General features: G+C 39.4%; 1 protein-coding gene across 1 annotated transcript in view; it reads right to left on the bottom strand.

Annotated features, from left to right (window-relative positions):
* t (C45 family peptidase tan) overlaps window positions 1–21,789 on the bottom strand; it is a 48,725-nt gene that overhangs the window by 16,263 nt on the left and 10,673 nt on the right. Inside the window, exons 2-4 of the mRNA XM_083122251.1 lie at window positions 8,406–8,603; window positions 7,308–7,415; window positions 1,007–1,241 (exon numbers count right to left, since the gene is read on the bottom strand). Of these exons, the coding sequence (XP_082978377.1) occupies window positions 1,007–1,241; window positions 7,308–7,415; window positions 8,406–8,603 (541 nt within the window). The remainder of the gene's footprint in view (window positions 1–1,006; window positions 1,242–7,307; window positions 7,416–8,405; window positions 8,604–21,789) is intronic.

Here is a 21,789-nt window from a genome sequence, read left to right as displayed (position 1 = left end):
GTGTATGGAATAGTTTGCCAATGTGGCAAGGAATATGTGGGTCAAACAGGAAGAAGCACGAATGTTCGGTGGGGAGAGCACGAGAAGGATATAAGGGAGGGGGTTCCCAAGACGGGGCTCTCTGAACATATCCTTGACGAAGGCCATGTAATCGCCAAATGGAAAATGCTTAGGGAAGAGGAAAAACCTATAAGAAGGAATGTATATGAAGGGTCATATATATGTAAGGGAAGAGAGAATAAATTAAACAGGGATGATGGGAATATCGATGAGATGTGGGGGAAGATGTTCAAGAAGTGGGATGGGAAGGAATACGTAAAAATAGGATTTAACGTAACCCCAGAAGTAGCACGCCAAGCTCAAATGGAAGAGGAATTTTCGCTATTGATGTGAACTGGAATGAAGGAGGAGTGGGGGGAAATGGAGGGGAAATAGAGGAGAAAGAGAGGGGAGGCGCCTGACCACACACTCTACGAAGAAACTTTGGAGTATTGCATTTGCAGCACACGCGGGACGTGGCTAGTCACAGTTTTAAAGTTTTAACATTCCAAGGAGCAGTTTCTAATCGGGGAAACAGCATCGTACAATAATATGCACCTGTAATGGGTTTTAGATTTTTATTGTTTTTTAACCACATACCTTTTACCAATCCTATATCCTGTACCTATGGAGAGGTCGACGTGGTTATGAATTATATATAACCTAAACGTGAACAGCCTGAGGAAGGGAGCAGTTGCGTCCCGAAACATCGCAGGAGCAACATAGATACTCGCAAAACGTAAGTTATTAATATATTTATATTAAATTTGTGAGTAATTCGCACAACTTTCATCATGAATTACTGTTTCGTTGGTGGTAATGAACAGTATTAGGGACCACATCTTTTTCGTATTTTCATCATGCCAACTGTAACATATTTTTATTATACTATGAACCCAGAGATTTTTTGTTTCATGTGTGCTACTCTATAAATTATATTTAAATCACCGGTGTGATCTCTACTCACGTGTCTTTCCTGCCACAAGTTGTTTTGCTCCTATTATATTCACAGAGAAGACTAGGCCATGGTTGTTATAGCTCATGGTGAACCCAGGCAAATGCCCTGCATAGCACAATGAAACAAATTTTTCTTCTTTGACATTCCAGCGTCCTTGAGGTTTGTCAGATATGATGTGAGCCGACACAAGGTACACATGGTTCATTACTTCGTATAATGCATCCTCTGTGTGTCCAAGAATTTCCTAAAATGTAATTAGATGTATGCATTATTACATACTTCAAAAAGCCTTGTATGTATAATATATTTTAAAGTTATATTGTTGTGTGCATATGCGACATCATATTCTGCCTAAAATTATTCATCCTCACCTGATTCCATCCCCCTCCTCTTCCAACACTCACGGCTCTAGGTATGTGTGTTTGAATTCTTTCCATGTCTGTAAAATGAATCTCTCTGCAATAACTTGTGCTGTATAAACTCTCTAGTTTCTATCTATAGCTGTGTTTCACCCACATCACAAACTGCTGAATTGTTGCTTCGGGCAGTCATGATAGAGGTCAGTTCTTGTAAACGTACAGAATTCAAGTGGGCAGGCAGGAGATTTGAACCTTGTTTACGATGGTACATTGTGCAGTATTCAATGTTTCGAACACAAGCTCACGTTATTTCATGATGCACATGCAGCTAATTCAGCTATGCATCAAGAATGATGTTCAACATACATTTGACCATTGAGAGCTGCAATGACATAAATCTTAGTGAGATTTCACACCAAAGTGACAAGCGACCCACGATACATGTCACTTGGAATGAGCCAGTTAACTACTTTTGTATTTATTTTTGCCTTTAAATTTCACTTAAATCTGACAAGTAAACCAAACAATATTTTACTTCATGAACTGTTTTCAAGTTTTTCTGATTGTGTGTTTGGCCTTGAATCTTTACTGGCCAGCTCCTTGAACAATATCGGTTCAATACTGTATGGCAGAGTCATGTTGCAAATAACAAAGGACTCAATGATCAGAAAAAAACAATAAATATGATGTGAGTCAAATATAACTCACATGGCGTGCAGCGTAATAATTGATTCTAGTGCTGCGTCAGTTGCATATAACTCGCGCACACAGAATAATTAACCCATTAATGCCGATGGCAGGAAATCCTGCCAGAAATTTTCGGTGTCCCCCTTCCCAGAGAAATGGATTAATTGATGTGAAAATGCAACTGCTTGAATGTTTAGACCTCCAACCTTCTTTGTTGACCATGCTGATGCAGTTTCGTTACTTAGTGCATTCTCAAGTAGTCAATTCTTGTGTGCTTGCGAGAATAGGAAGGAAAATGGCTTGCAGCTCCTCAAATAAAAGGTAAGTTAAAATATGTTTTACTATATTTTTGTAAACTAATAGATGAATTCTGATCTTGAAATCCTGCCACCAGGCATTTAGATGCTGTAAATCTGAAGCGACAAACAATTCAGCGAACGTCATACTTGTTTTCCTCTTATGTTTTTGTACTGCACATTTCTGCAAACTTGTGCTTTACAGAATAATATTTAGCATACTATCATGTAAAGGGATGTTTGGCTTTGGTCCAGTGGCGGCAATTAGGGGGGCTAGTGGGGGCAGTTGTCCCCTTACTTTTTGCCACTTTCGCCTCCACACTATGCTAAACCTTATCTACAAAGGGAAATATACTGTCTTTGCCCCCCCCAGTTTTGGCACCTTGTCCCCCCGGTCTTGGAACACAATTGCCGCCACTACTTCGGTCATTTCCTATCTTCACATTTTGCTTCTGCCACATTTTTCTTTCCTTTGTATTGCAGTAGATATTCGTTTAGCACAAAGGCAAATGTACAGTACAGTATCATTTCCCGCAGTCCCCCAAATTCTGAATTTTAATTGCTGATTTACAGTTTGCACCTTAGTCCTCAAAACAACAATCATTCAAAAGTAATGTTAAACTTTTAACTACTATTATTCCATTATATTACACAGTGGCATCTCGTGGCCTCAAATTTGGCCGGGGCTTATTTTTTAAAGAATTTAAAATATAATGACAATTCACATGAATTACAAAAAATAGGTATTTTTTTCTTCTAGACTACAAAACTGGACTTACTTTTTTGAAAGAATTTAAAATGTAATGACAAATTACATGAATTACAAAAAAACGGGTATTTATCTTCTTCTAAATTACAAAACCGGACTTATTTTTTTAAATAATTTAAAATATAATGACAATTCACATGATTACAAAAGAAACAGGTATTGTTGTGAAACATACCTTTCTACGAACGTTGACTCCTGTTCTTCTGCTCAGCAAATTTTGTTATTACTTTTTCGTTGAAGCCCTCTATGTTTGAAATGTATTCTTTCTCTATTGTAAGCAAGTGCCAAGACATTTGGTCTGTCTTGTCCCATTGCATTTCTTAAGCAGGTTTTAATACGCTTCAATGTGCTGAAACATCGTTCAGATTCAGCTGTTGCCACTGGATTTATTAAAACTATGTTTGTCATTTTTACTGTTTCTGAAAAGGTACCCTCTAAATAATTTTAAATAAAAAATGAATGCAATCTACTGATAGAGTTTATGTTTTTCAACTCTTCACTACAATAAAGAACACGAAGTTCCCTCTTTAGTTTTCCCTCTTCTATGAAGGGATAATAAATCTGGGAAGATGCCTGTGTTTAAAGATTGTTCTCTTTCATTATGTCCTCGTAGAGCAAGTTCATGTCGACCACAGAATTTTAAGCAATCGATAATTCTATTTAATATATGCCTATTTTTCAGGACAAATTCATTGTGTCTTGTAATTGACAGCCTATGTTCTTCATCAATTTGTGTTCGAACATCAACCCTGCCAAACTCACTCAAACATACCAAATGAAAGCCACCACACCACAACACTACAGTACAACACGCGAGATCGACGCGACGCAATGGAGCTAGCCCCGAATCAGCACTTAAATCCATTGCACTCTTCCCTTCTGTCTCTGCTAGCATGTGACCTTCACTGTAGCGTAGGTGGGTGTAGGCCACGCCTTCCTTTGCGACGTGCCCCGGAAAGCGATAATTGACAGCAATGCCGCTAGGAGCGCTGTCGTATCCATTGCAACAGACGATGAATTTACGTGGGTAAAAATCGCCGTTTAAAAGACTGTGTGATACTTATGCATTATGGTGACTGATAATTACGTGAATACGTCCGTTTTTCTTTAGGGGCTAAGCCCCGGAAGCCCCAAGGGACGAGATGCCACTGATATTACATGAAAACAGTAATATGTACAAAGACAAGTTACACTTACTACTTGTTCTTACAGGTTCTCTCTGTGATATTTGTTACCTGCTCACTGAAGACTCAGATAAGGAGACAAATGACTCAGTGGCGTGCCTAAGGAAGGGAGGTTAGTGTGGGTCATAACCCCTCCTCTGGCTCAGTATTCCTAAAAAAAGGATTTCAAAAGCAGGAAATGATAGCAAACTGAGGAATGACTGCCAAAAAATGTATACTTATCCCCCCCCCCTTTTGAAAATCCAGGGTACGCCACTGGAATGGCTGTAGTATTATTCTTCTGCAGCCAGTTGAAGACCCTGAACCAGATACAGATGTTGACTCGGATAAAACAGACTAAACAGAGAACTACCGGAACACCTGCCAAGGAGAATTCTCCAAACAAAAGGAGATGTACTGTCCCAGAGATCCGCAGAAAATTTGAAGAATCCTGGTAATGGAGATTCACAACCTCAAAAGCACAGATGCAAAGAAGAAAGAAAATGGACATTGCCCGAGATGCATGTTGAAAGCAAAGTTCAAAATTTTCATCCCTCGTTCTCTCCAACTGCTGTGGATTATGCAAGTACACGTAGACCATCTCTGGATTTCTTCCAATTGATGTTATCAGCACATTTTGTTGATATGATTGTGGAACAAATTCAGAAAAATCTACGTACTGAGTCAATAACAAAATAAAATAATCTAGTCTTCATTAGAATACTTTTTGTTTCTGAGTATTGTAGGTTACCAAACCGCCATATGCATTAGAGTGATGCAGTAGATATACACAATGTAATGATATCTGGTGCCATGAGATGAGGTGTATTTGATCACATTATGTGCCACCTACATTTTGCTGATAATATGAAAATGAACCAATGATTGTTACGAGAAAGTAAGACCTACTCGTCAAACAGTTTGGAGTACCAAGAAGGGTTAGCAGGTGTTTGGAGTACCAAGAAGGGTTAGCAGGTCACCATTTTTGAGAAAAGAGATACATCATGCACTGCAATATGATAACACTGGACATTGGATTGTGAAGAGCAATAAACCTAATTCAAGATGTAAGAAATGTTCAGGACGTACTACATACAATTGTGGTAAATGTGTATCTGCTCTCCATCCTGAGTACTTCAAGGCTTGGGACGCATTATGGAGCAGATTTTAACTGATGTTCAAGAGATTGATTGAAAATTCTGCTTCCTGTTGAACTATGTGCTAAAATATGTAACTTTTTAGAAATTTATTTAGACTACATTTTTGAAACTATTGTATGTTTCTGTGTTTGTATATATTTCATATAAATAGGTTATGCTATAGGTACCAATGTATTAAAATTGTTGTTAAATAGCTAAATAAGAAAAAATAATAATTACAAAGAAAGTTAAAAAGTAGTTGAAATTGCTATCTTAAATACCTGGTGGCAGGAAAATCTGCCAGACTGTAATGAAGGCAAATAGAATGAGTTTTAACAAAACAAATATGTTTTTTTCACCTTATTTGGACCTCAACTATGACATTTCAAAAAAAGAATTTGAAAAAATACTTGAAATGCTGTTAATGGGTTAAAAATGACAATTTTCCATCTAAACATCAAGAAACATATTGCTTTCAACATTTTTATTATATATTTATAATACACAGATGGTTATGAAAATAATGGAAATACCTGTGTGTCCAGCAACACTGTATCTATGTGGGCTGGCAACACTGATCAGTCATGTGCTGCGACCGGCATTTGTTATTGCTGTGAAGGACAGTAGTCAACAGTACGATAGGCGGTGTAATACGTATTCGTGCGTGCAATCAGCCAGACATAGCTGAGGCAAAATTGGGGACCTCTCCGACTTTCAATGAGGGCAGATTGTTAAAGCTGGTTAGTTGGTGCAAGTGTAACAAAGACGGCCAGTGTGTTAGGTGTATTGAGAGCAGCAGTGTTCAAGGTGATGACAGCATACACAACTCGTAGCAACACATCATCAGCAAAGGGTAATAGTGGACGAAAACCCATCCTCCATGATCAGGACCACCGAACATTGCAGAGGATTGTCTCAAAGAACTATCGAACTAATTCGACACAAATGACGTCAGAATTCAATCAACATCTCGACGAACCTGATTCTACAATCACAGTCCAACGTGAGCTGCACAAACCGAACATCCGCAACTGGGTGGCAATCTCCAAACCTCTGATCACCACTAAGAATGCATTAGGTGTCGGGACCATGCGACATGGACCAATGATGATTGTAAGAGGGTCATATGGTCTGATGGGTCATCCATCACCTTGTTTCTCACAACAGGTCAGGTTTATGCATGGTGGATGCCCAAAGAAACTTATATGGTGGACTGCCTCCTTCCTAACATGGAGATGGCTCTGTGATGGTGTGGGCTGCAATATAATGGTATTCTGTTGGTCCTATTATTACTTTCAATGGATGATGATGGCCAAGCATTATGTTAACATTTTAGGTGACCAAGTGCATCCTATGGCTCATATGTTGTTCCCTAACATTTTCCAAAACGACAATTCCCCAATTCACACTGCTGGCTCTATTCAGGCATGGTGTGACGAACATGTGATGAACTTTAACACCTTTCTTGGACCGCCAGTTTCCCGACCTGAACATTATCAAACATCTGTGGTCCGTTTTAGAGCAGAGTCCAGGGTAGAAATCCTCCCCCATCATTGCTGGCAGAACTGAGTGCTGCACTGCATGACGAATTGCACAAAATTCCTCTGGCAACAATTCACAGGTTGTATGCATCCATTCCACAATGACTCGAGGCTTTACTGCGGGCTAAAGGTGGTTCCATGCCATATTAAGCATGGTCGGTAAAATGTTTCCATTATTTTGATAACCATCTGTATATATAAATGTATATTACATATTTTTATTCTCGTAATAAAACATTTTGGCCCCAAGGATTTTTTCCTACTGTGGCAGACAATGTGTTAAAGATGAGTGCAAGTTTGTTTCAAAATTGTAAGTGATAACTTAGATATTTTTCTTTACTATGTTTTGAACTTACCTGCCCCTTATGGTTGCAGCAAACCGTGGAACAACCCACCCCAATATCAGGACCTCGTTTTTGACGAAGAACAGTTGGTAGTATTTCATCCATATGAAGAAGGAAGAGCTGAAATGGAAGGAGAAATTACACACAGTGTTTGTGTCACCTCCATTACAATTTCGAAAAAGACGATTTTTGCCAATTATGTGTGAGGCACAACTGTATAGAAACTCAGCAAAATTGCAGGCTTAAGTGTAATGCAGAATCACCACCAGAATTTTTTGGTAGAGGGGATTAGACTGTTGACTAAAAGTGAATAGCAGACATAATTGATATGTGGTTTGAGGAGGGTAAGGTGGTAGATCAGCAATAGCTGAACCTTGCCCAGCAATAATGTCAATTTAATTCAATAAAATAAGTATTAATAGGAACTAATAATAGTAACGAACTATTATTTTATTACCAATTTATTATTATTATTATATCCTTGGAAGACCTTACTACTCAATCCACCACATAAGTAATTATCAAACACAACAGTCTTTTTTTTTAAAAAAAAAAATTGATATTCACATTTAAACCTTGTTCAAGAAAAATAATCGAAAATTAGGGGGTAATTTTAGTCTGTTTAATTTAACTTTTAATTTCATTACTTATTACCAAAAAAAAAGTAACTAAATTACTATTAAAGTTACTAATTTCAAAAATTAACTAAACACACAGCCATGAAATTAGGCAGGTGGCAGAAGTTTGCCCTGTTGCCACGTCGGAGCACAACCCCGTGTGTTCGGAGGTTTAAGAGAATGAAAGATCTTGTTGTAGAGTTGGTCTTTGTAATCCATCTGATACAAACTGACAGTATTTGCTCGAAAGATCAGGGATGCCAACTGTATGCCCCGGAGACAGGTTGGTCTGATGCTGCCTATTTCCATGGCCGTCCGTAACTGTTACTCCCAAATACCTCAATACTGGGAGTTTGCAGACTGAGGACACAACCAATTTGCTCCATACAAATTTGTATGTAAACTCAACTTACTCTCCTGCCCTTTCAAAATGCAACACCTAAAGTGTCCATGTTTACTATAATATAAGTCATTAGCATAGAACAAAACGGACCTTATAGAATGGAACTTCAGCACCATCTGCTGTTCCTTTAATTTCCTGCACATACTGAGGAAAATTGTCTTCAACGCAAGCAAGAGTATCTTGATAAACACGACGTCCTTCTTGTGTTTTGTATAATGGTATATACTCCTGATTAAGAGGATATGATAGTTTCAGAAACTCCTGGATCATGCTGCAAAAGGTTCTTCCCTGCAAATAAGCAAAACATATTCTATATTAGTCTCGGTGCTCGAAGTGAGGGGAGGATGGTATCTCCAAGCTAGCAAAATTTTTGCAAAGCATCCACCCAGTTGTCTCATTGCCACCATGTAAAACCATAGGAGCATTCCCCAAGCATTTGCCAGTTAACATTTTCCAGCTAGATGGTGATCTTCAAATGTACACTGAAACATCCTAATTGATCCTATGGGAGTGAATAATATTTTCTTTATATGAAAATTTTTCTTGCATTTAGAATGAATGACCATGATGGAATTATTTCTATATTTAGAGAAATAATTTCTAAGAAAATACCTTTCTCTCTTTCAGCTAAGAGACCATTATAGAAGGTAAGTCAAAAAGTAAAGGCAAAATGCATTCAACACCTTTGTGAGCAAATGAACATATCACTTTTCAATATTTTTCCCTGTGCAGAACCATTCACTCGTATTGTTCCTCTTATCAGAAGATAAGATTTTTTGGCTGCTCCTGAAAACAGATCTGGACCACTTCCTCCACTTTACCATCAAAGGTAAATAAGTTGCAATCTCTACTGTTTGAAGTCAGGGGGGATGCAACCCCCCCCCCCTCTGTTAACAAAATTTTCATAAGCATCACCCCACCTACTGTATTGTCTCTACATTGATCCATACCCACTCCCCCCTCCCCCCATGTATCCCCAAACACTACAAACATTCCCCAGCAAGAAATTTCCACTTTCAGTACTGGCAACTACTTGACTTACTTGACTTATTTCCTGTTACTCCGCTACGGAGCATAGGGCCTCAACGAAGCATCGCCAACAGACTCTGTTTCCAGCCATCTTCCTTATCTCGGAAACTACACAGTATTTTATTTACAGGACCGAATATATGGTAATCACACAGCCCCCAGATCTGAGCTGTAAGAGGAATGTGGAAGAACTACAGACCCAACTTTTGCACTGTCTCTAATAGTTGTGTGGGAATGCTGATTGTCATGGTGCGGCAAGACTGTTTTGGACAACATTCCGTCTGTCTTACTGTGAATTGCAGGTCTCTGTTACTCTCACAGCACAGTAAGTTACATTGTTCATTGTTTGTCTTTGCTTCTGGATATGCTGAGGATATTCTCTTACATGTTGCAAATAAAGTCAGCATTAATTTTCTGGGCCAGGACTACCTTTTGAATTTCTTTTTTAGCTGGAGAAGACTGTTTCCACTCCATGGTTTGTCCATATTGGATCAACACCCACCCGAAGCTGAAGTTCTACACATTTCACTCTCTCTGCCCAAAGAAACTGCATTATAGCCTATTGTACTTATAGTGCAGTTACGTAATGGAGTGTCCATGTAGCTGACCCTTGCATAACAGTTGCAAGTTTAATATATCACAGTCGAAGCACCCATCAACCAGCCACCTGCGTGTGTGTAGCATTGCATCAGTTACTCTCTGGATCCCTGTCATATGTAATTTAGAAATTGCCACTAATTTTTGCCTCCATTCCACAAATCATAGGCGGAGTTCTGGAGGGGCCAGGGAGGGCCTGTACCTTTCAACTTAAAAAAGACTAAAAATAACACATGATTAAGTTAAGTTATTACATTTTTGTTATGAAGCCATACCGCAAATTTTGACATTTGGCATGATGGCATGTGCGGTAATTGCACCGCAATAGCGGGTACAAGTGGGATTGGAAACACTGCAACACTCAACTCACTAGCTTCCTCCCCTATTGCTCCTAAAATAGACTCATTCTAATTCCTAGCCACGCTGTCAGTGCAGTTACAGTTACAATTATTCTGCACTTGCTGCTTTACTCACTGCGACAGCATCTGATTTAAGACATTCTAGAAACCCTGAAGCCAAAGGCCTGCTGGCAGCTATAAAATCGTTGGACTTCATTGTATGATTATCAGTATTTTCTGAATATCTTCCCTCCATAAAGGTTTTATCCCAGTCCTTTCAGAAATCTGATACCTCAATATATCAAAGTTCCAGTATAGCCAACAGAGTGATTATCAGCGGCGTAGTGTCCACGTAAGGCTTGTAAGTCCACCTTACAAGCTGAAATTATTGAAGAAAACGTATTTCATTCCCGTATTTATTGCTTGAACACACATAGCAATATCAGACTTCAAGTAGAACTTTTAACGAAACAATTGAGGACTTGTTTTGATTCGAGTTGTTTCTCTGTAAGGCTTCTTGAGAGGACTTACGTGCGGGTGAATGGAAGAAATGATTTGGACTCGCCCATGGCGGGTGTGTTTGCTTACGTAGTATCTTATCAACCAATGACAGGGCGCCCCGATTCTCACGCACTGTAAGGCGCATTACGAGTTGGTGCTGCTATCTGGCGAGATTTCTGTCCCCGCTGCGTCTGTTTGCACGGTCGGAAGAGAACCAAGAAAATCGACTCCCATGTTGTTTCAATAATGCTTGACGGGAGGTGTAGCTAACAAAACGGGTGTCATTTTAAATGTGTAAACTAACTATCAAGTTCACAAAGAGATGGTTTAATGTTGGAAGCAGCGAAGTTAAAGATAAAAGAGGAATGTCTGGCAATTCTAGATCCGGCAGCTCCCGCAAAGTTAGGCGCGTGCATCCCAGTTGCCCGTAATGTTAAAAGATTGCGCGTAATACTTAGCGTTATGATTTACAGATTTTTTTTTTTACCTTTTTCTTTGACTATGTTGCTTGATATGCTTTTCAAAATGTGCGCAAATATCGTAACCATGATAATGAGTAATATTTTCGAATGCATTTGCAAATTGTATCTTACGCATTTCCCACAAATGGCTTTTTAGTGAAAGAAAAAGAATAATAAGAATAAAAATATGACATGGCCTTTCCAGAAGAAGAGTTTGTGTGCTTAACTAAGCTGTATGCGAAATTTGTCAATTGCTACCAGTTGAAAGTTGAGCTACAGGTAATTTATTCTGAAGTCGAATATCGAGTAAAGAGTGTGTTTGAACTTCATGAGTACCTGCGTACTACCCATTTGAATGAAGCTGTTGAACAAGTGTACAAACTAACAGAATTCTTCCTCACTGTTCCTGCCTCAAGTTCGTCGGTGGAAAGATCGTTTTCTGCACTGAAGAGGATTCATGCATTTCAACGCAGCACACAGACTCAGGCAAGGAAATCTGACTTGGGACTGATATCCATTGAAAAGGAGCTGCCAAAAACATTGACCAGAAACTCCCGATTCTACGACGTCGTGATTGAGGAGTTACAGTATAAATGAGAATTTTCATTAAGTAATACATATGCTATTATTGTTAACATAGAGTGTGTGCATTTTATGTTTGAAATTGAGTATGCCCATGCATGATTTACATTCAAATAGGTTCTATTTAGTTAAGATATCTTTGGGTTTTCTTTATCCAATATTCAGATCAGGTTTATCTAAGGAAGCCTTACACCTTTCATAGTATCACGCTACGCCACTGGTGATTAGGGAGCTTGAGTCCCAGCATGGGCGTCCAGAAAGGGGGGGTCTGTGCCCCCCCTGGAAAATGAAAGTCAACTAAAAATTATATATTTGACACACATAATTTCATTTCAGCCACAATAATATGTGTTAATTAATGAACGAACATGATAAATTCAAATTTAAGCAATGTTTTTTGAGGGAACAACATTATTATTGGGGGAAATGTGGCTTTTTGCCCCTCCCCCCTGGAAAAAATCCTGCGGACGTCCATGAGTCCCAGCGAAACGAAAACACTTGGGACAGAAAATGGAATAAAGGGTGTTGACAAAGAATTAGGTCTGAACATTTTTGAAGGTGGAGATTCGATGAAAGAATGTACAAATCCAAAACGGCCTAGACTGATATTAGATGCTTATCTGCTTTGTTCTTCAGCTGGCCAGAGATCCAGAGAAGACACATCTGCTGAAACACTTTCTACATTTCAAAGTGAAGAAAACTGGATGAAAAAATACCAAGTGTGATTTTTTTTATTCATTGCTGGAAATTTTGATTGGCGAACTGAAAAGAAGATTTAGTGGTGAAACTTTGGAAGTTGCTGAAGCCAGTGAAAGATTTATTCGTCTGGATGAAGAAATAGCTGCACATTTCATTGAGATTTACTCCATTCCTGGTATTAACACAACAATGTTGAAGGCAGAAATGACCATTTTAAGAAATGTAATGAAAAGTTCAGGTTTGAGTTTGATAAGTGCGCCTTTGAAGAATGTTGTTCCAAAGATAGTGGACACAGTTTTGAGCAAACATACAGAAACATAACAAAAATTTTAGCATTCTTCTGAAAATTGCTCTTACCCTGCCATCAAATAGTGCCACTTGTGAGAGGAAATTTTCTGCTATGAGGCGAATCCACAACTGGTTGCGTTGCACAATGGGTCAAGAGAGATTGAACAATTTAATGATCTTATACTCTGAATTAGATGTTGTTAAAAAAAAAAAAAATAGACGATTTGATTGATGTGTACAGTTTGAAGTAAGAAAAACGTAAAATGACTTTGTGTTGAGACAACAGTTACTGTTGAGGCATCAAAAGTACTTTTCAGTTTAATATTTCTAAAATTTCTGAGGCTTACTATTGTACCGTAACGTTTTTCAATAAAAAAATAATGAAATGCAAAATGCTGTTTTGCTTCTTTTAAAACTGGCAACCAATATACTAATTAATATTTGTTTACTTAAGCGAGGAAATATAACATTTTCAAATCTAAAACGCCTAAAATTCAGTGTTTTAAAGTTGTTGTTTTTTAATTTCTGGGGGAAGGCCTCCGGACCCCTTATAAACTAGGGGATATTCAATAACCCTCAGGTACATCATATGCTTCTCCCAGAGTGTGGCCCCCCAAAGCTCAAACTCCGCCCATGCCACAAACCCTTTGATTTATGATGATTTTGGTACCAGATTTACCCTTTAATTCCCCAATTTGCAAGTTATGGGTAAACCCTAACATATTCTTATGAATTTCCTTTTCAATCACTATCCTAAACTAACTGTAGCTGTTTGGAGTAGGGGATCAGTTTGAAAATTCCATCACTGTTCTCACTCTTTTAGACTTATATCTGTCTTTTCCTCTTTTCAAGTTCCTCGATATTGTCCTCATAATGCTATAACAGTATCAAAAACCTGAATACTTGTTGGGAATTGGCAACTGGAAAGCAACGAACATAATTTAATTTCGTGTCCCAACTCTAAGGTGCCAAACACCGTTTGCGAGACCAAGGAGAAAAAATAGTGATTATCAGTGATTGCCAAGCCTACTGTACTACAAACTTTCCATTCCACCCATGCGAGGATTACTTAAGGAAAAAAAACTTTTGAAAGTAAAGCCTCATAAGCACGAGGAAAAATAGCAGTCGAAGCACCCATGGACATCCAGAAGGGGGACAAGGGGGTCGGCCCCCTGAGAAATTAAGGTCCACCTTAAATATTATATACCTAAGTATTTCACAGAATTTCATTTCAGTCACAGTAATTTATGTTAATTATTATAAGGGTGTTGAAGGAACATGATAATTTCAGACTAAAGCAGTGTCTTTTGAGGGGGTATCACTATTATGGGGAAAAAAGTACCTTGCTTGCCCATCCCAGAAAAATATCCTGCAGACGTCCAAGGAAGCACCTTGACTCATTATGCTTCCTTTGACGTGAAAATACAGCAACAAGTAAAGGTAGAATTACGCTTGGCAACGTTGCTACAGGACAGCTGATGTTTCTCGTACAGCCAACGGCAAAGAGAAGAGTAGACAAATTGTCCATGTCTATTTTGATTCTTTTTTATTGCACATTCTGTGTTATTTTATAGCATGAAATTGTGTTGATTCGAAGAAGATGTTGTCCTCTACTTATTGACATATTTATTTCAATGCATTATCATCACATTGTAAAAAAACAGACTGAATGAAAATGGTGATGGACAATTCACCTACTGTTTCTTTTGCCGTTCGGTGTACATCTACTTCACAAAAATGAGATTGTCGCCGATTTCAGTGCACGCGCTCTTGAAGACCATGGCAGATAGAAAAACGTATATCTCAAAGTCAGCCACCAGTAGAAAAGGCAAGCAGTATATAAAAATGAAAGTATGGACTCCACAAAGTTTATTCTCAAAATTTGGGGTTAAGTGGGATGTTGCGATATGTGAATAAATGACTGCACGCCACTGATTCAGTAAGCAAGGAAAATAAATGGGGACGTACTAGAACGATGAACTGCTGACTGCCATAAGAAACTGCTGACCGCGTGGAGAAAATGCTCTCTCACTCGGAAAGAAAATGAAACTTCGCAACTTGTGCACGTTGGCCTTGACTGACACAATAGTGAAATAATATTGCTTGAGAAAACAAGCCAAAAAAGAAGATATGTAGGATATTTTTGTCACTCTGATGATGTTGATCTACGCCTTAGCATGACCTTCCGAAAGAAGTGATAAAGAATTATACTATGCACCAAGATAGTTAACAATACAACTGTATTGTGAAAGAGTCTCAAGGCAAGGACGTATTTGGGGGGGTCCAGGGGGTCCGGACTCCCGTTCCGAAAGATTTACGTATCAAGTACTAAAATAATGAAAATATACTCGTTTAGCATTTGTTGTCTAATTTCATCTGAACTTATTGGAAGACAAGAATTATGTTGGGATTATAGGGCTTTGAAGGACACGAAGGACGTATTTGGGGGGTCCGCCCCTCCACCCGAAAGACTTATTAAGTACGAGAATTAAATAATGAAAATATACTCGTTTCGAATTTGTTGTTTAATATCCTCTAAACTTATTGGAAGACAAGGATTATATTGGGATCATATGGCTTTAAAGAACGAAAAGGACGTATTTAGGGGGTCTGGAACCCCCCCCCCCCCATCTCCCCACCCGAAAGACTTATAAGTATGAAAATTAAATAATGAAAATATACTCATTTAGGATTTGTTGTATAATTTCCTCGAAACTTATTGGAAGACAAAGGGTTTGAAGGACACGAATGACGTATTTAGGGGGGTCCAGGGGTCCGAACCCCCAGAAAGACTTACGAAGTACTAAAATTAAGTAATGAAAATATTACCATTTTTTGCATAATCGACGGTAATTAATTTCCTCTGAACTTTTTACAAGGCAAGGATTATATTGGGATCATACGGCTTTGAATGACATTACAACGATGATTTATGTACACTCAAAATAATGTAAATAAAAGTTTAATCAGAAACTCAATTTTCTCCAACTACATTTAACATCATTTTTTTTATTCGATAAGTATTCAATTATTCATCTATTTGACATTAATTTCATTGCCAGGCATTTGTTTTTATGTAAATTATTCCGATCTTAACTACAGGTAAGCTACGTAATGAATATGCGCTGTTATATCTCTATTCTTATAGTCTTTTTACCTAATCGTGTAATAATAATATAATATTAGGCCGAGTCTGCTGCCACGCACGTGTCAGCAGCAAGAATAAGCTTCAAATTTGCTGCTGCCACGTAATTCGTCTGCTAAGAGGATGTTACAAATCTTAAGAACAGATTAAGACGAGAGAAATGCAAGTTTATGATTAGTGGGAATGAATGTACAGGTCATTTAGAACTTTTTTTATTTAGAAAGCATTTAGCGATATTATTTTAATGCTAACAGAACTTAACCTAACCACGAGAGCATTTAGGTTTATTATTAGAAGAATGCTGAGGGACCTAATCTTAAAACATTTTTGTGAAAGTAATCGCTACAACTTCACAGTATGTGTTACAGACGTAATTGCATACATAGCATGATGAAATCACGATAAGACAAAGACCGAGTCTGCTGCCACGCGCATCTCTTTTGAATTTCCGCCAGAAAAAGAACGTGGCAGCAGACACTGCCATAATTTTAATTTATGTATTGTAATTAGTATTAATTTGATTTAATATAATTATTTTAATTTAAACATTATTATTATTATTCCTGAGACACTTGGTTCGGCCCCCCCCGAAAAAAAATTCTAGATACGTGCCTGTCTCAAGAACGTGTTTTTTTTGTACAAAATGGCACATTTTACTTCGATTTGAACTAGTTTTTTTTTTTTTAACAGAAAAAAATGTTCAATTTGATTGGGTGAACAATGAAGTGAAGAAAACCTGTTGGAACTATCCTAATGTTTAAAAATTATTAGATTTGCTTAGTTGGATATGACAGTGGTGAATCAGTGTCGGCGATTAGGGAGGCGTGGGTGGGGGCAATTGTCCCCCCCCCCATTTTTTGCCACTTTTGCCCCCGCACTATGCTAAACCATATCTACCAAGGGAAAGTAAACTGTCCTTGCCCCAGTTTTGGAACCCAATCGCCGCCACTGTGGTGATTATATGGGGAAATTACTGCATTAGTGATTAGAACCGTGCCGTTTGGTACAGACATATGCCACGTCTCCACGCCTATAGAAAGCATTTATCCCCCCCCCCCCCATATCGTTCAGATTAAAAATGACTGCGATTGTGCAACATAGTGCCAAGCGAAATTTTCAAGTATATAGCGAACACTATTAAACAGCATGGTATTTGAAAAAAATCCTACTCTTGAAAATCGGGACATGGCTGGTGCCCTGGGTAGGAAACCCGGGATAAGTGATGTCACGTGGGAAATTTTCAGACCATGTCCGTGCACTCTGCGGTTCACCCAGCATCTAAAATGGGTACGAGCGGGGAGGGGGTGAAGGCTAACCTAACCTAACCTAACCTAACCCCTAATCGTATTCTCTTTGCAGCGTAGCGCCTCTACCGAACCCCCCCCCCCCCCACCGGTTTGTTGCAATGTTTATGGAAGAAAAATATTGGTTATAGATACCAAAATATTTTTAAAAACTTTGAGGGCTGGTTCCTCAAACCAAAACAAGGAAAAAGTTCATATAAACATATTTCCGAAAATCCTTAGTTTCTCAGTTATTAATGAAAGTTTACGTTCAACGCATTTTAAGGTACAATCCACCAATTTTAGTTTGTAACCAATAATAAAAGTAATTTTGTTTGATAATCGAATGATGTTATCGATAGAAGTCTGATGACGTACTCATTGTATCCTAGATGGCGATGTGTTGCCAAGAAGACTTTTCTACATTTGTCATTTGTGTACATTCGTGGGTAATCTGTTTCTCCTGTGTTGCAGGTCAGGTGAACCATGGCAGGATATCCATATCGTTAGCAGGTAGATATGATTCTAATGTACGGTCGCGCGAATGGTAATGGACGCGAGGCTGAACGGTTGTATCAGATGACGTTTCCAGACCGAAATCAGCCGAGTCATCATCCAACATTTGCTGCTGTTTATCGTCGTGTAGCTGAGACAGGATCCGTAGCACCACAAACTATGGATCGAGGAAGACCAAGAGTCGCTCGTACACCTGACCAGGAAGAACACATTTTACAGGTTGTTGCAGAAGATCCGGGTATCAGCACACGACAAGTGGCCCGAGTATGTGGTGCATCTCCTACCACCGCATGGAGAGTACTTCACGACCAGCACATGTATCCGTATCATCTTCAACGTGTGCAGGGTCTTTCGCGTGCCGATTACCCACCACGGGCGAACTTTTGCCAGTGGTTTGTTGCACAAACTGCCAATCCATTGTTTGTCTCGTCTGTCTTGTTTACAGATGAGGCAACATTTGGAAGAGATGGGATAACAAATTTTTCACAACGAACATTTGTGGGCGTTTAAAAATCCGCATGGTACAATTCAGGCTAGACACCAGCATCAGTTTGAGGCTCTGTCCGAAAGGTACAAAGTACAGACTTGAATTATGGTCTTGGCTGAAGTGACGTCACCTAGTACAGTTCGAAAGTGCCAATAACAGAAGTTCGCAAGTGCACAGCTCGCAGTGCAGATGGTTGGTGACTAGGGCACATGTTTTCCGCACTCGTTGTTCATTTGTTTAAAATCACGGAGGTAGAAAGCCAGCGACACAGGTAGATATACGTTATGGGCCAGCAAGTTGTTGGTTATAGTTCTTCTAATGTGTGGAAATGTATGTGTACGAACATTTGAAACTGCTATGTGATATCTATGGTGAAAAATAAGTGTTTAAAACGCAAGGAAAACAACGAGTACTCAGTTTTATCTACTGATCGTATTTGGCGCTGCAGTCGAAGTGGAATTCGAAAGACGTGTACTTCCAGTCCACGACTTGAAGACCGCACTCCAAGATCATACTCGGAGGATGCTCGCTTCAAGTACGGTCTTGCACCTTTCGGACACGGCCTAAGATTAATGTTTGGGCTGGAATTGTAGGTGACTGTCTAGTAGGTCCATATGTTCTCCCAGCACGTCTTACAGGCGCTGTCTACAGGGTCTTTATTCAGAACACTCTTCCAGCCTTGCCACAGGATGTGCCCTTGCATAAAGAAGAAGCATGTGATTTATGCATGATGGGGCTCCAGCACATTTCAGTCGCATTATTCGAGATGCACTGGCTGATATCTACCATGACAGATGGATAGGTAGGGGAGGACCAGTTGGTCTGCACGTTCCCTCGACCTCAATACTTTGGTTTTTTATCTGTGGGGCCACCTAAAACAATTGGTTTATGCAGCAGACATTCCTAATGCAGACACTTCATCAACGTGCCATGGAAGCCTGCGAAACCGTTCGACACTGTGTGGGAATATATGAAAGGTTACGCCGGTCCATGATCCGACGCGTGCATGCGTGTGTGGAAGCAAGAGGAGGACATTTTGAACATTTATTATGAGTTTCTGAGTTGATGACAGTTTGAATACTTGCTGAGAAGCTGACAATGTCTAACAGATGTGTCATTATGTTCTTTCATTAATAACTGAGAAATTAAGGATCACAGACTAGAAAGGATTTTCGGACATATATTTATATGAACTTTTTATCTTGTTTTGGTTTGAGGAACCAGCCCTCAAAGTTTGTAAAAGTATTTTTGAAATACCCTGTATATGTTAGTGTTCGTCTCACACTATACTCAACGTTACCGTACTTGTTAGTAGACTTTCGTTCCCACAAGGCATTGCGCAGAACAAACAAACTTCTTGAGGAAGAACGTCGTAGAAGAATATCTCCTGAATAAGGAATTAATCCATTTTATATCCGGATATCTAGAGTGAAATGAAAAATAACGCAATATGATGCGCGCGCGCACACACGCAGACAATAATAATAATAATAAAAGCAACGACAATAACAACAAGAGTAGTAAAACCAATATTATTAGCTCTTCATCTGGTTGATGCACACCGTTCTGAAACTCTAGGAGAGGTGGAAGCCTGGAAGATCATTTAAGGTGTAGCCTATAAAGAAATAACCCTTGGTCTAAGGATAACCTTGACCATTTTTTTTTCATTTGCTGTTCTTTCGTGGAACCCAGATATGAGGAAGTGGTAAAGAGTTCACAAGTAATGAGCTGCCCATTAATGACTCTGAAAAGAGTTTTCATGACTTTAGAAGTAACGTAATCTGTGCGGAGTGTGGTGGCTGAGAATAAGTTTCATGTCGAAAATGACCCCAAGATCTTTATGCTCCTGCATGAACGGGATATTGTGGTTGCGTGGTTTATAAGTTGATGCTGTAAAATTGGATGGCATCGTACAAAAAAAGTATCGTTCTCAAAGACCGTGTTCACTCAGAATTCAACGAGTCCGCGAAATAACTTACGAAAGTGACTCGTCCAGGAAATCTACACTGCTTTAGGCCCTTGGGTACTCTCTAAATAGATAACGAGAAATCTTGTAAAAAAATATATTTTCCGGAAATATTGCGACGTGTTTTTCCTGTTTCACAAATCACCGTAATCATACACCAGTCAACAATTAACGTAACAACGGCTATATTTATTAGTACTAGTACTTCATGAAAGGACATACAAACTACTGAGAGCTAGAATAATAATAATAATAATAATAATAAATGCAAATGGCTAGAAGAGAACGAGACGTTACCCTTCTAGATTTGCCGAAACCGAGACTCTCGTCATCGTTCCAGACTTTGTGTTGTTGTAAATTTTGACAAAGTTAAAAGCTGAATCAATCACACGAGGCTAGATTTCCTGTTGGATTTGCTGATTAGACTTGGACTAGTGGTATAGTACTTTCTCATCTTCTAGTTTTCGTCTTACACTATACTCGACGTTAACGTACTTGTTAGTAGACTTTTGTTCCCTCAAGGCATTGCGCAGAACAGACAAACTTCTTGAGGAAGAACGTCGTAGTTGAATATCTCATGATGCTACAGAAGGTCGCTCGGGATCTCTGAGGACAATGTTGGAAGGGTGATAAGTTCATGAAAACCCATGTCGCCACCAACGATCATGCTCAATTGGAAAACCAGCATTCCTCGCTATAGCCCGACAACGTAAATTCCATTGCAACAGACTTTTCCGAAGAGTTATCATGTCCAACTTTTCCCACTCCTCCTGACAGGCTTTCCAGAGGCCATTGAGAGTGCGTGGACGTCTCTTTCCTAAGGCCCGTTTTAGGAGTCCAAATACACAGAAGTCCATGGGTGACCCATCTGGCGCCTTGACCGGAATGTCGCTGTAAGGAATTGCACGGATGCCACTTTCCACCTCCATTCGCTGTAAGAATAGACGAGTCGAAAGGGAGGTATGGCTGGATGCTTTATCTTGGTGCACCCAGACCTGGTTTTCGGCCCCCGCATACAGTGCCGGGACATCTATGTTATAAATGATTGTTAAAACCTCATCCTGATAGTACGTGGAGTTCACCTTCACATTATTAGCTACACGGCGAATTGCTAGCTTGCCATTATAGCAGTATCCAGCGATGGTCATGAAACCCCGTGGAAAACTTTCCTGGCATTCTCGATACAATGTTTGATAATTGTTTTTGTCGCGAGGGCGGTAGTAAATCGCGCGGGGTTTGTGACAATCACTAAGCTAGACATATGCTTCGTCTAATGTCACCACATTTTTCCATCTCTCCCCTGCAAGATAGGTCTCATAGAGCTTTCTAGCGTTCGTGCGACGTTCCGCAATGTGACGAGGCAACAGCTTGTGAACTCGCCGCTTATGCCGCATTTCTAGTTGCAGGTCCTTCTTGATTATGGTGTTCACTGTTGACACAGACATTCCCAACATACCTGCGATGCTCCTTTGGGGGGCAGGGTTACCACCTGACAAAGGGCCTTCACTTTTCTCACTATGTCCGGTGTACGACTCGTAGCTGCTCGTGGATTTGCCTGTTTCTTCCCCGGTGGAATTAGACC

This window comes from Lepisma saccharinum, chromosome 5 (assembly GCF_977018435.1).
Source record: "Lepisma saccharinum chromosome 5, izLepSacc3.1, whole genome shotgun sequence".
Classification (NCBI taxonomy): domain Eukaryota; kingdom Metazoa; phylum Arthropoda; class Insecta; order Zygentoma; family Lepismatidae; genus Lepisma; species Lepisma saccharinum.
Note: the sequence above shows the minus strand (reverse complement) of the source record. Positions and strands in the feature narration are given on the sequence as shown.